Source organism: Myotis daubentonii, chromosome 13 (assembly GCF_963259705.1).
Source record: "Myotis daubentonii chromosome 13, mMyoDau2.1, whole genome shotgun sequence".
In the NCBI taxonomy this organism is placed as follows: Eukaryota; Metazoa; Chordata; class Mammalia; order Chiroptera; family Vespertilionidae; genus Myotis; species Myotis daubentonii.
In genome coordinates, this window is record NC_081852.1 from 8,534,162 (window position 1) to 8,547,525 (window position 13,364).

At 59.1% G+C, this 13,364-nt stretch overlaps 2 protein-coding genes across 4 annotated transcripts in view; one reads left to right on the forward strand and one right to left on the reverse strand.

Moving 5' to 3' along the window:
- The window catches only part of RASSF4 (Ras association domain family member 4), a 194,859-nt gene that overhangs the window by 6,053 nt on the left and 175,442 nt on the right, over window positions 1–13,364 (reverse strand). For 2 of the 3 annotated variants that reach the window (XM_059662142.1, XM_059662141.1), the window contains exons 3-7: window positions 12,619–12,712; window positions 9,853–9,928; window positions 1,779–1,918; window positions 764–852; window positions 63–286 (exon numbers count right to left, since the gene is read on the reverse strand). In XM_059662142.1, coding sequence (XP_059518125.1) covers window positions 63–286; window positions 764–852; window positions 1,779–1,918; window positions 9,853–9,928; window positions 12,619–12,680 — 591 coding nt within the window. In that variant the 5' untranslated portion in view covers window positions 12,681–12,712. The remainder of the gene's footprint in view (window positions 1–62; window positions 287–763; window positions 853–1,778; window positions 1,919–9,852; window positions 9,929–12,618; window positions 12,713–13,364) is intronic. The other variant, XM_059662144.1, reaches the window with a different exon arrangement.
- DEPP1 (DEPP autophagy regulator 1) lies at window positions 2,654–5,473 on the forward strand. The gene is made up of 2 exons (XM_059662148.1): window positions 2,654–2,989; window positions 3,491–5,473. The coding sequence occupies exon 2, from the start codon at window positions 3,518–3,520 to the stop codon at window positions 4,130–4,132; it is 615 nt and encodes a 204-aa protein (XP_059518131.1). The 5' UTR covers window positions 2,654–2,989; window positions 3,491–3,517; the 3' UTR covers window positions 4,133–5,473.

The window sequence follows — 13,364 nt, forward strand, 5'->3', positions numbered from 1 at the left end:
GTGCTTGGGGCTGGTTGTGGTCAGCGTCAGGGCCCTGGGCAGCGGCGAGGCCGGGGCGTCACCTTGTGGTTGTAAAAGTGCCCGTTGATGGAGAAGCGGTGTCGCCGGGTCCTCTGGGTGTCGCCGGGGGTGCGGCACCTGGGCCTCCTCTGGATCACACAGGCCGCGTCGCTCCTGGTGCGCATCAGCTGTGGGGTCTCCTCGTCCTCCTCCGGGGGCCCTGCAGCGGGAAGGGAGGCGGGGTCAGGCCCCGGCGGAGCACCGGTGACATGCTGTGACGCTGTCCCTGTGTGGAGGCGGGTCCCGGCAGGAAAGGTGACCCCCAGATAGGACCACCTGTGCGACCACATCACCGCGCCGCAGCCGTGGGCCTCGTCTCCGGGCACCCAGGGCAGGTCGTTGGCAGCTCAGCCCCTGCTCTGAACAGGCCCCTCACTGGGTATGGGGGGCACGGAGGCCAGGGGGGCAGTTATGGACCCCAAGTGTGAGGATGAGGCCCCGGCCTGCGCGGCCAGGAGGGCGCCAGGCCCTCTGCGAACTGTTCCCTCTTCCTATAACACTGCACGCGAGGGGGCCGGTCACTAAGGAACCACGTCACCCCTGCTCCCTTCCTGTTGCATGAGGCGTCGACGAGGACCCTGTGCTGCTCCTGAGGACAAGTGGGGCTCCTCGCTACTCCCCGGAGCTGCTCCCAGAGGCGGGGCCCCGGGCCAAGCCCCCTCCCACCAGGCTGAGCGCAGGCCCCGGCCGCTGGGCCGCTTACCTGAGCTGTCGCTGGCACGCTCAGGCCTGTGCTCGGAGGGCTGAGGGCCTGGCTGCTGGGCGGTGCCACCCTGCAGGAGCGGCTCCTTTCTGGAAAGACATGAGCACGATGCGGCAGAGTAGCCTAGAGGGCCAGCTGCCTGTGTGGACGGCACACAGGCCAGACGCCGGACAGGCCGAGGGGAGGCTGGGATTTCACACCAGAGTCAGCGTAAATATTGAAAGAAAGACACAGTATGGCCAAGTGTCTGCTGGGCAAAGAGGGGGTCTGCTCCGGGGACCCCGAGGCTCTGCTCTGCCACTGCAGGACACGGGGCCACCAGGCGGAGGCGGGCCGAGTCCTCTGCCCCGGGCCACGTGGGCTCCGGCATCCCTCAGGCCTGGGGAGAGCCGGGCAGGGCAACCTTCAGGGGGCCGACCCCTGGGCCTCTGGGCTGGGGAAGGAATAGGCGCGGTGGGAACTAGCCCCCTAACTGCGCACGTGAATGAGCTTCGTGCCAAGCCTGTGCTGCTTGGAATTGGCTACGCGTGACTGGGCACACCTGTGGGTGCGCCAGTGGGTCAGGGTGCTGAGGGTCCTCGCAGCAGCGACTTGATTTGAATATTTGAAGGGGGAAATGATGATATTAAATGTTGATAAATTTATAAACATAAATTCTGATATTAAAATAAAAGCAGAGCAGTAGCAGGTGAAATCTACAGCCCTCTCTTTGCAGACCAGGTGGCTCATGTGGATGTTTGAGAAACACAACTGGCGGGATGGACCCTGGGACAGTCTCAGGAGGGCAGCGCCTCGGCTGCCATCTAGAGAGACCCTCCTGGGGCGAGGCTGCCGCGGGCAGGGGAGGCTGTGGGCTGACGCTGTCATGAGGGGACAGGGCTGAGCCGGACTATTGTCCCCCTACAGGAGCGGGCTTTGCCCTGAGGCCCAGGACCCCCCACCAACACCCCAAACAGTAAGCTCAGGTTGACCAGGTGCCACGGGGGCCACCCAGCCACCCGAGCCCAGCACTCACAGGCGGCAGCTGGGCTGCCCGGCGTCCAGGCGGCTGATGAGAGGCGCCGGCTCCCGGTCGTCCTGCATCTGGAGGCGGATGGGCCGCCTCAGCCCCCAGGCGATGTTGAGGAGCCCCTCGACGACCAGAGCTCCTTCCTCCTGTGGGGCCTGCACAGTCAGCCTCTGCCCCGGCCCGGGCCTCGGAGTCACTGCCCGCCTCCCGCAGTCCCCCAGGACCCAGCCCTTCGGACATGGGACTCCCCGGACACTCAAACCCCCCGACACGCAACCTCCTCCTGGGGGACCTCCCTGGGGAAACCTGGGTGCAAGGCCAGGCCAGCCAGATGAGCCTGCTTGGCCCACACCTGGCAGGGGCACGGCGGGGGGCGTGGCTGGAACGGTGTCCCACGGGAACCCAGCCGCTGTCCACACAGCAGCCAGGAAACTCGGTCTGGGAGCCGCGGCCGCACCAACATCAGCGCAGTACAGGGCGCCCTCCACCCGCACAGCGCCGGGTGCAGCCCCATCACCACTGGAAAGTACTACATCTGGGAAGTAGTGAAACCAGGACCCTGGGCACTGCCTTGGTCCCAGGCCAGGGTGGGCACTGTCACCTTGGCGCAGGCTTAGGCAGCAGGCCTCCAGGGCAGGGCCTCCTGGGGTGGGGGAGGTGGGGCTGGGCAGGCTCCGGCTCCGGCCGCTCTGGCTCTAGGCTGGAGTGTCTGGGGCTCAGGGGCTGGTGTAACCCACAGTGGGGACGCTTCTAGGTGGTGGTAGCAGCCCTAGGGCAGCCTCTCCCGGCCTGGGTTGAGGTGACCGGCAGCGGTGCCCGCCCCGCCCCTGCCCTGCAGAGTAAACACTTCCAGCGCCTCCCACGGCACTAACACTTGCTCCTGGTGGGCGCTGGGCCAGGCCCGCCCCCGAGCTGTTTTCCTGAGAGCCTCCCTGACGGCTATTTTGGGCCTCGTGACAGTAGCTGACTAGTGGGAAGGTATAAAAGCCCCGGTGGGGCCTCTGGGTTTGCCAGTCAGTCGGGGAGGGTTCTGCTCTGGACAGTGGCACATCGGACAGAGGGTGGCACACTGTCCTTACCCTCATCCCGACCGTCTGTCACCGGACACAGGGCTCCGACCGCTGGGCCCGCATCCGCTGCCCCCAACTTCGTGGGGCTTCCCGAGCCCGGCACTGCTCCTGCGCATCCCTGCTATCCCCAGGGCCCCTCGGCCACAGGTAAGAGAGAGCCCTGCCCCCTGGTTTGAGATAAAACAAATGGCTCTGTGTGTCTTCCCGGGTGGGTAGTCCTCAGCCGGGGACCTGCCCAGCCTCAGGGAGGGTGAGAGACTGGGGAGCAGCCAGTGGCAGTGACTGGCTGTAGAGGGCTCTACACCACAAAGGGTTTCACAGGAGCTGCCACTCATGTGATTGTCACGCCACACGCCCCTGTGAAGCAGGTACCTCCAACCCCGTTTTATGGATGAGTAAGTAGAGGCTTGGAGAGGTGACACTGCCAAAGGTCCCCGAGTCAGGAAGGGGCAGAGTCTGGTTGTAAACCTAGTTCCCTCCGCCTGCAGTCCGAGGCTGGGTTCTCTTATTCGCATGGGCTTTAACGCTAGCAGAGAAGGGGGGCTCTGCAAACTCACACAGGCAGCCTCAGCAGGGGCAGGGGTGGGGGGGGGCTGGGGGCAGGAGGGGCATGGCAGACCCTCACCCCAGTTCTCTGTCACCCCACAGGTGGCTGCTTCCCAGCCGTCGGCAGCCATGAGGTCCCGGCTTCTGCTTTCTGTGGCCCGTCTGCCCACAATCCGGGAGAGCTGGGAGGAGGTGCTGCCTGGGGGGCCCAGGCAGGACCCCCTGGCTTCCCCGAGCCTGGATGACTACCGGAGGTCCATTTGTCAGCTGGCGCAGCCCACCTCAGCGCTGACCGAGGCTGCAGCCAGGGCCCGGCCCAGCAGACGCCCCTGGCAAGCCCGGGCTGGCGAGCAGAGCGGCTCCCCCGGGTCCCTCCAGGACTTCACCACTCACTTCAGCGGCCTGCAGCCCCCAAACACTGCTGGCCCCCGGGGCTGGCTCTCCGGGCAGTCCCAGGAAAAGCAGCCACGATGCAGGGACCTGCCAAGGAGGACGGCTCCCTCTGCGGACCCCTGGGGTCCTCACAGAGAGATGGAGAGCAGCAAGGCTGTGGGGTGCCCCAGAGGGGAGCTCTATGATGCCAGGGCACCGGGGCGCTGTCCGGTGGGACCGTCAAGGGACTGGCACCAGGGCTCCCGCGCTTCCCGGCAACCCATCCGGGCCGCAGCCTCCCCGCCAAGCTCGCGCCCCAGCAGCATTCTCAGGACTCTCTATTTGCACCTCCCGGTGATCCATGAACTCTGACCCCTCCCCAGTAAAGGCTTCTGTACAGAGCAAGCTGGCCGCGTCACCTCTCCACTTTGCCCGCCCCGCGGTGGGCACTGCCCCTGGCAGGCCTCGGAGGGAATGAGGCTCTGAGGGCTGCCTGCTCTGGGGCCCTACACATGTCATGGGGCACATGTTGAGCCCATACACGTAGCTGCTGCCTGTGTGGGAAACAGGTTGGGGGCGAGGAGAAGCGAGATCTCACCCCCCAGTGGTTCCTGAGCGAGGCCCTGGGCGCTCCCAAGTCAGCTCCTTGGCCCAGCTTCAGAGCCCAGGTTCCATGAGCCCCAAGGAAAAACGTGTCTCAGCAAGTAGCCCCACTGTTTCAGGGGCGCTGTCACGGCGGCATTGGGGGTACCTCAGTGGCTCCAGCTCACAAGTCCTGTTGTATTATCAGGAGAGCTTTCCCCAGACTGAGGGCCAGGACAGAACCTGCACCAGCTCAGCCTGGGATGCCAGGTAACTGCACCAGCTGATCCTGCCCCCACCCATCCCTACCCCTGCCTGCCTCCACCCAGGGGACCTCAACTGTGGGGGGTGAAGTGCAGGGTGTTGTCTGGCTACCCTGTTCTCAGACAAGTCCAGGGGGCAGGGCTCACTCCTCATATCCTCAGGCCCAGGTCAGCCTGGCCATTCCTGGGGCCCCAGAGACAGGCAAAACCCCGTTTCCTCGAGGCATCGGGCAAGCAAGGTGAGGTGAAGACTAGGGGAGAGGAAGGATTTCCCTCTCAGAGAGGCAGGTGAGGCAAAAGGATCAGGCCTGAGAAACGGCCACCTGCTCCCTGGGCTGGCAGCGCTGGCTGGCCGGGCAGGGGCGGGGGCAGAGAGGAGAGAAGGACGAGCCCTCAGCCTGCTTCACCTCCCCCACCTCCTCGCTCTGTGGACCATCACACGTTCTTTTCTTTCTTTCTTTAAAAACAATTTGTTGTTGTTGTTAATCCTCACCCGAGGATATTTTCCCACTGATTTTTAGGGAGCGTGGAAGAGAGAGGGAAGACAGAGAGAAGCATCGATGTGTGAGAAACACATTGATTGGTTGCCTCCTGCAGGAGCCCTGACCAGGGCCCAGGCCTGGGAGGAGCCTGCAACGAGGCCCGAGAGCGGCCTCGAACCCGGGACCCTTTGGTCCACAGGGCGAGGCTCTATCCACTGAGCTAAGCCAGCTGGGGCTCTTCCCTTTTTTAAAGCTCCTTTTAAATTGGTTTGGACTTTTAAATTTTTTTGTCTTCTTTTATGCGTTCTGTGGGGCGGCAGAATGTAAACCATACATTCAAAAGAGGAAGTTTCAGACCAGCAATTTCTCAGGTTCCCCATCTTTTCAGCGGGGTCACCAACGCCTGCCCTCACACCTGAGAGGAGGGGGGACTGGACAGCCGCTTGGAGATGGAGGCACAAGCACCGCATACACATGTCTGCATCGGTCACACCGTGCGGCTCCAGCTGGCGGGTCCTGACTGTCCGGCCAGAGCGCCGGTGGGAGGGGCGCGAGGGCTGCCCGGCCCAGGGGGTGCCCGGGGCGCACCCCCTTCGGGAAGCGGCAGGAACGCGGGTCAGAGGATGACCTGGCCAGTGCCCCCGGCTCAGGAGCCACGCTGCTGTGTGGGGGGTCAGGCAGCGGTGAGGGGACCCAGGGCTCTGGTCTCCTCTGCGAACACCTCTCAATGTGAAAGAAATTCATCGCACTTTCAAAGGTGCCAAAATAACAGCCAGAGGGAAGGGCTGGGCAGGCAGCGTCCACCCTCCTGCACAGACAGCCTCGGGGGAGGGAAGGACCTGGAGGGGGAGGGCCGGTAGAGCCTCACTCTCCTCCCACCCACCGTCGGAGCAGGGAGGACACACTGTCCCACCCAGGGCGGCGGCAGGAGGGAACTCGTCCCTGCGCTCACCTGCCGGGGCCAGGGGTCAGTCAGAGCCCCTCGGCCTTTCTCAGGCCCAGCAGGCGGCTGGGGGTGGAGGGTGGGGACTGGGCTCACTGCCTGGTCAGGCCACCAGGGGGAGCCTTGAGCCCACGAGAGCTGAGCACAAGGTTGGGTGGGAGGCCAGCTCCTGGAGGGGCCACACAGGCACCCACCGGGACACGGGGTCCCGCTGCCTCCGGCTCACACACTAATTAGTGAAGACTTTCCCCACGGGTGGTGCCCGTTTTCCTCTGGAGATGCCAGCGAATGCTCTGCTGCCTTAAAGGCAGACTGCTCCCAGCTGCTCCCGCTCTTCACTGTCGCACAAGCACAATGACCCCGAAGGCCAGGCTCCCCACACAGGAAGCTGGTGCGTTGGCCTTCTCAGTGGGCGTCCCGCACACCCAGCTCTCCAACACGTGCCCCATCCATGGCCCCCGGCCCCTGGCCACTGACACCTTCCTCTCTCCATGTTCTATGCACCCGGTGGGCCGGTGGAGGAGAAGGTGCCCCCAACAGTAGCGCTGGGGCCGCCAGGGCGCCAGGAGAGGCCGGGTGACAAAAGGGAGGGGTCTCTTCAGGGCCCCCATGGCCCCGGGAGGCACACCTGGTGCTGAGCCCTCGGCGGCCGGAGGGCAGCTCAGGTGGGTGTCCCTGCTCGATGCTGGCGAAGGTGTTGCTGTATTAACACCTGTGCTCAGGCCTCGAAGCCACACCAGCACCTTGCGCTCTGCAGGTAGCCTGCCTTGGAGGCTTACGCGTGGGAGCCTCCATCCCTTTGTCTGGAAAATGGTGGCTCCTTTGTTACAAAGCTCTGTGTTACAGAAAATAAAAAGAGGCAAAGTGCCTGGCACCTGGCTACCCGACCTCAGGGCCTACAGTGCCCACGGAGAGGCTGGCCTGAACCACGAGTAGCCTGAGCACCCCAAACTGCAGAGGCCCGGGCGCTGGGTGGCGGGGGGACGTGGCGTCCCGGGAACCAGCCACGCGTTCCAGTGTCGGAACCCCGGGCCTCCCACACCTGCAGCCTCACATTTGGTGGCTGTCACCTCCCACGGAGGCGCACCCCCTCGGGCTGGCACCCCTTGGTTTAGGCTGCAGAAGGTTCCTGAAAAGTACGCTCTGGCTCCAGGGAGATCAAGGCAGACCCTCACACGAGTTTTAGGGCTGGAACATGAAAACCCCCACTGCGGGATGTAAACTTCCCACCGCCGGGGCTGCCGCCACTGCGAGTCCCCCATGTCTCCATGTGGACGTGGTCACACATAAGCACGGGGCACGGGTTCCCAGCCCCCCAGCTCCCCAGCCCTGCTCCCCACACGGCTGTTCCTATGGTGGGGTTTGTCCTGGGGAATCCCACGTGCCAACACCAAGCGCCCAGACCAGTGGTCTCAGAATGGCCTTCCTCAGGACCCCCGGGGGCCCTGTCCACACACGGGGGATGCAGGGCTTCTCCCACAGCGGGCCTGGGGAGGACGGAGGTAAGAACTGCAGTTCTAACTAGTTCCCAGGTGAGGCTGCAGGTGTGGGAACCCCGGGACCTTAGCTTAATCCCTGAATGGCCCAGAGCTGAGGACCAGGGCTCAGCCAGAGACTGCGCTCCGGCCACCAGCACCAGAACCGAAGAGGCCCCGCTCCTCACTTACAGCGCAGGTCCACACTGCCCAGCACACGGGCTCAGCCCCACCCACCCCGGCCTGAGGCTACGCATCCAACCCCTGTGCCCAGGATCACACTGCCTGGCCCGGGGGCTGCAGAGCCAGGCAGGCATCGGGGCGCCCACTAGAGCAGCGGTGCTCAACCTATGGGTCACGACCCTTTGGGGATTGAACAACCCTTTCAGAGGGGTCGCCTAAGACCATCGGAAAACACATATATAATTACATACTGTTTTTGTGATTAATCACTATGCTTTAATTATGTTCAATTTGTAACAATGAAAATACATCCTGCATATCAGATATTTACATTATGATTCATAACAGTAGCAACATTACAGTTATGAAGTAGCAAGGAAAATAATTTTATGGTCGGGGGTTACCACAACATGAGGAACTGTATGAAAGGGTCGCGGCGTTAGGAAGGTTGAGAACCACTGCACTAGAGTAAGGACAAGACAGTGAAGCCAGACTTTGCAGGCCGTGGGATCAGAGCCCCTCGCAGTAAGGAGCTGGGGCAGGTGGCTGGTGGGACAGGTGCTAGAGGCCACTCTGCAGAGGGAGAGCGTGAGGGAAAGAGCCCTCGGCAGAGCGGGGTGGGGAACAAGGTGTCAGGGGTGGCCCAGGCCCCAAGTGTGTGCCATCATCGGCCATCACAGGCAGCCTGGCACTGCCTGACCGGTATCCAGGTGGCCCAGCAATTCGGTCTGGCAGGCGGGTTTTAGTTGGCCCTCCTTTGTGGCACTGACAGAGGACCCCCAACAGCCCACAGCTGCCCGGACACTGGGCTCACCCTCTGGTCTGGGACCTGCAGGAGGATGCGTGGCTGTTTGAACAGCTAAAGGGAATGAAGATGGACGAGCAGTGGCCGCCCCCTGGGGAAGGGGTCTGTAGGGGGATGGGGTGTGAACTGCCCGTCCTGTGCTCAGCAACAGAAGGGGACTCGGAGGCTGCTGGCTCTTACAGACACGGACCGGCCAGGAGTCCAGGAGTGACCCGGTCTCAACCGTGGAAACCCCCAATAAAACCTTACACAGTCAGTCTCCCCAGTGGCTTTACAAGGGAATTGAGTGAGACCGAGGTGGGGCCAGCGCCCCAGCCTGGGTCCCAGGTGAACAGGCTGAGGGTTCGGAGGGCGGGAGGGCCAGGCCTCTGCTTGATCTGCTCAGTGAGTGCCCCCGAGCCTGGGCCCTGCTGGCCATTCCCCGGAGTCCGCTGGTGCCACAGCCACTGTATGGCCTACAGACACGCTCTGCTGAGCTCACATGGGGCTTCGAGGTTTGGGAAATTCCACATGGGATCCCAGTGTCTAGCTTCCGTGGAAATACCAGGAAGGGTCTGAGCGGGCCAGTCCCCCCTCCTGCACAGCCCGTGGGCCTGACGGGTGGGCAGCAGCAGCTGCAGGTGGGACCGGTGCTCTCTGCCCTGCACGCCCTCCGCCAGCCCCGCCTTTCACTTTCCGACCTGCCGGGCCCAGGGAGCACCTTTCCCTTTAAGCCCTTCCCTCTGCTGATTCTGACTGACAATCTCCTTTCACGTCTCGATTGCCCTGTGCCAGAGCCCTGTGCTGAGCCCAGTTGTGCTGTGGGATGGCTGGTCTCAAAGATTTCAAACTCCCATGTCCTGCAATTCACCGGGACAAGAGGCCCACAGGAGGACTCCCGCCGGCTCTGAATTCTCACGGGGACAGTCTGACCCTCTGCACCCCCGACAGGGGCCTCAAGGAGAGATCCTGGCTGCTGTCACCTGGTGCCCCACTCAGAGGATGGGTGACCTTATAATCAGTGGTTCTCAGCCTTCTGGCCCTTTAAATACAGTTCTTCATGTTGTGACCCAACCATAAAATTATTTTCCTTGCTACTTCATAACTGTAATGTTGCTACTGTTATGAATCGTAATGTAAATATCTGATATGCAGGATGGTCTTAGGCGACCCCTGTGAAAGGATCATTCGGCCGCCAAAGGGGGTCGTGACCCACAGGTTGAGAACCGCTGTTATAATCCTTTATCCAAGTGGGGACACTTCCGAGAGTGAGGGACACCGGCTTAATCATTACCCTGGAAAATAGGTGTAAACTGGGGCTGTCTTCTGCAAATGGCGGATAAATGGTGACTCTGCATAAAGAGGAGAACCAGGCCTTACCTCTCGGTGTCTCAGCTGAAAGCTCTTGCCCTCATGGTAGCAGTTGTAGGTTTTCAGCAGGTTTAAGAGCTCCGACCTGAGAAGGAAAGGACATGTGCATCCTGAGTGGGCAGACCTCGGACAAGGTGTTTGTCCTCCTGGGCCTCAGTTTCCTCATCTGTAGAATGGGCATAACAGCACACATCTTTCCGGCCACGCATAATTGGTTAAGAGGCCAGACTGCTATTGGACACGCGCCCTTCAGTCTTCTTGAGGGTTTCACATACCAGCCCTCATGGCAGGCGTAGGGGTGGGACTTAGAGGGAAGTGAAAACTCACAGATGGACCCCATCACTGTATAGTGAGGGTGTTTGCACACGTTTACTACTGTGGACAAAAGTTCCTGACGGCCTCCCGATACTTTACTTCTGAGTCACTTCCTCAAGTAAATCGCTGGGGCTCAGACTATTGACATTTTGAAGACTCCAGCTTCCCCCCCCACATTACTTCCTACCAGGGCCCGGCATGGCTGCTGTGTAGGCACCAGGAGGGCGACCTGCCTCTTTCCCATCCTGACCTCCTGGAGGCATGACCGAGGGATGAAGGTGACAGCAGGTGAGTAAGACCCCGAAGGCCCAGGGAGGGCACTGGGCCCACATGTTTTCTCCCCAGAATAGAAGGGAAACCACACTGTGCTGGGCTGGCGTGGCAGAGAGAAGACAATGACAGCTGCCTGTGCCCGAGCTGGGCTCTGCAGGGCAGCACCCTCCAACAGATACAACATGCGAGTCACATTTAGGCGAGTCCAATCTGCAGTAGCCACAATACAAGAGAAGAATGAAACAGGTGAAATTAGTTGTAAACATACTGTGGACCAGTAGTTTTATTGCTAACTTTAGCCAGTGGCCAGATAGGTTTCTATGGAATGAGTACAAAAAACATTTTACATAAATGTTAAAGACACACTTTAAAACTAAATACTCATTGCATTTTGAAGTTATTTATTACATGTTCTTACAAGCTATTATCTTTTTAAAATGTGATATTTTGCAAAACACTGTGAATAACAGGAAACACGAGAATTCTCATGATCTGTTGGCAATGTGTTAATAACACCCTTTATTGAACCCAGTATATCTAAAATGTTATCATGTCAGCATGTAACCTATATAAAAATATTAATGAGACCTTGCTCATTATTTTATTTTGTAAGAAGTGTTTGCCACCTGGAGCATCTTTTACATTAACTTTGCCCCTCCAGCCACATGGCCGTGCCGGGCGGCCACAGGGCCGTGCTGGGCGGCCACACTTGCTGGCGGCTCCCTCCTGGACTGGCTGCCCTATATCTTCTTCAGGCGGCGCCAGCGGTGGCACTGCAACAACCTGAGCTGTGGGTGAGCAGCACCCACTCTGCAACATGGGGATGGCGGTAACTGACAGGGGAAGTGATTTACAGCTTCATGGCATCAACGAAGCAGCATTCAATGTTGCATGTTCACTGGGCTTATAAGTGTGTAAATGATAAACACAAAATTATCAGGATAGACACCCCCCCCACACACATATATGAAATTAATCATGTTATGGCGATTATGACTTTTCCCAAAATGATATCTAATATTGTTCTTATTATAAAATGTAAATAAGGAAATAATGGTATGGGTAGCAATGGGAGTGATACAAGGGAATGCTATCTGTTCTCAGGGTCTGTAGCAGGAGGGCCCAGGGCGCTGTCTCTACAAAAGCTAGCCCACCCCATGGACGGCAGGTAGGAGCTGCCCAAAGTAGACAATGTTTAGACTCAGAACTCAAAGAGCAAGATAAAATCACAACTATACTTTTCTTTAGTTCAGAAATAAATTTTAAAAAGTATCCTAAACATTTAAAGAGTATCCTAAAATAAAAATAAGCAAAGCTAAAAATCATCTATGATGTATATATATAAAAGGCTAATATAGAAAGTGACCCCTTGGGAGTTCAACCAAGAGACCGGGAGTTCGATCACTCGCTATGATGTGCACTGGCCACCAGGAGGCAGCATGGAATGAAGGAAGGCCCCCCGCCAGGAGCTGGAAGGCCCCGATTGGTCCTGATCACCGGCCAGGCCTAGGGACCCTACCTATGCACAAATTTCGTGCACCAGGCCTCTAGTTATGTCAATAAAATACACTTTCTTCGGTAAAAACTCAAAACCAATTTCGAGGGTTTTTTCCTTAACTGTTTAACACAACAATAAGAGTGTTAGTATTGCTCTAGTTATTTTTGTTTGTTTGTTTTTCAGCATTGCTCTAGCTTTTATTTTATTTTTTATTTTTTAATATATTTTATTGATTTTTTACAGAGAGGAAGGGAGAGGCATAGAGTTAGAATCATCGATGAGAGAGAAACACTGATCAGCTGCCTCCTGCACACCCTCTACTGGGAATGTGCCCGCAACCAAGGTACATGCCCTTGACTGGAATTGAACCTGGGACCCTTTAGTCCGCAGGCCGACGCTCTATCCACTGAGCCAAACTGGTCAGGGCTGTTCTAGCTTTTAAATAAATACCATTTCTGCAGAGTCACAGTGGGCACTCTGGGGCTTTCCTGCTTTTGTGGGCCAGAGGGGGCAGATGTCAAACCCACACCCTGAAGAGATCCTCCATCTCCAAAGACAACCAAGACCATGACAGGCCCCCATCACTGTCCCTGGGGCAGGCACACCTCCTATCTAGGAACCCTTCCACCCAAAGGCTGCCCATGGAGGAGACCTCAGGCATGCACCCCTCCCCGCACAGACAGACTTACTTCAGAATGGATTTGCTGTCACTGATGGGCACGTGAGAACTGGGTGCACAATCTTCCTTCATCTTCTCCTCCTGTCTGCAGACCCGGAAGCTACCTGCCAACAGGACCAGGAAAGGGCACACACACAGGTGAGCGGGAAGAGCTGGCCAGTGTGGCACCCAGTGCTGGTTGCCTGGCCTCACCTCCCACCTCCATCCTCCCAATCCTGCATCCCCAGTCCCCTCCTCCCTCCCACTCCCTGGCACAGGACTTCGAGCAGAAGGTCAGGCCCAGAGGACTTAAGGGGGTTCCACACCTACACGTGTCAGCCAAGCGCCCCCTAGTGGGCCAAGCTCAGAACTGCCGAGTCAGCAGTTGCCAGCTCTATCAGCCCGGCTCCCCAACCTCTCCACAATCCCTAGGAGTCAGGATCAACCTCCTAAATGTTTCAGGACAGGTGCTTCCTTCCCTCCCTGGGACACCCTGAATAATGCTTCTGTCCCGATTGATTACTCCTCCAAACTTCCGAAGTGGCCTGGGCCTGTCTCCTCCGTTCCCGCTGAGCCCAGGGCGGGACTGGGCTGCCCCTGGAGTCCGCGCCCCGGCCAGCTCACCGAGGGATGGGCTGACAGGGACCATGCTCACTACTTGCCACAGACTGCGGTGAGCATTTTCTATGAATTGCAGCTGTGTTGTCACCACGTTGCTGAGATGCTGCGGGAAGTTAACTCGCGCATATCATTCAGCCTATTGTAAAACCGGTTTCT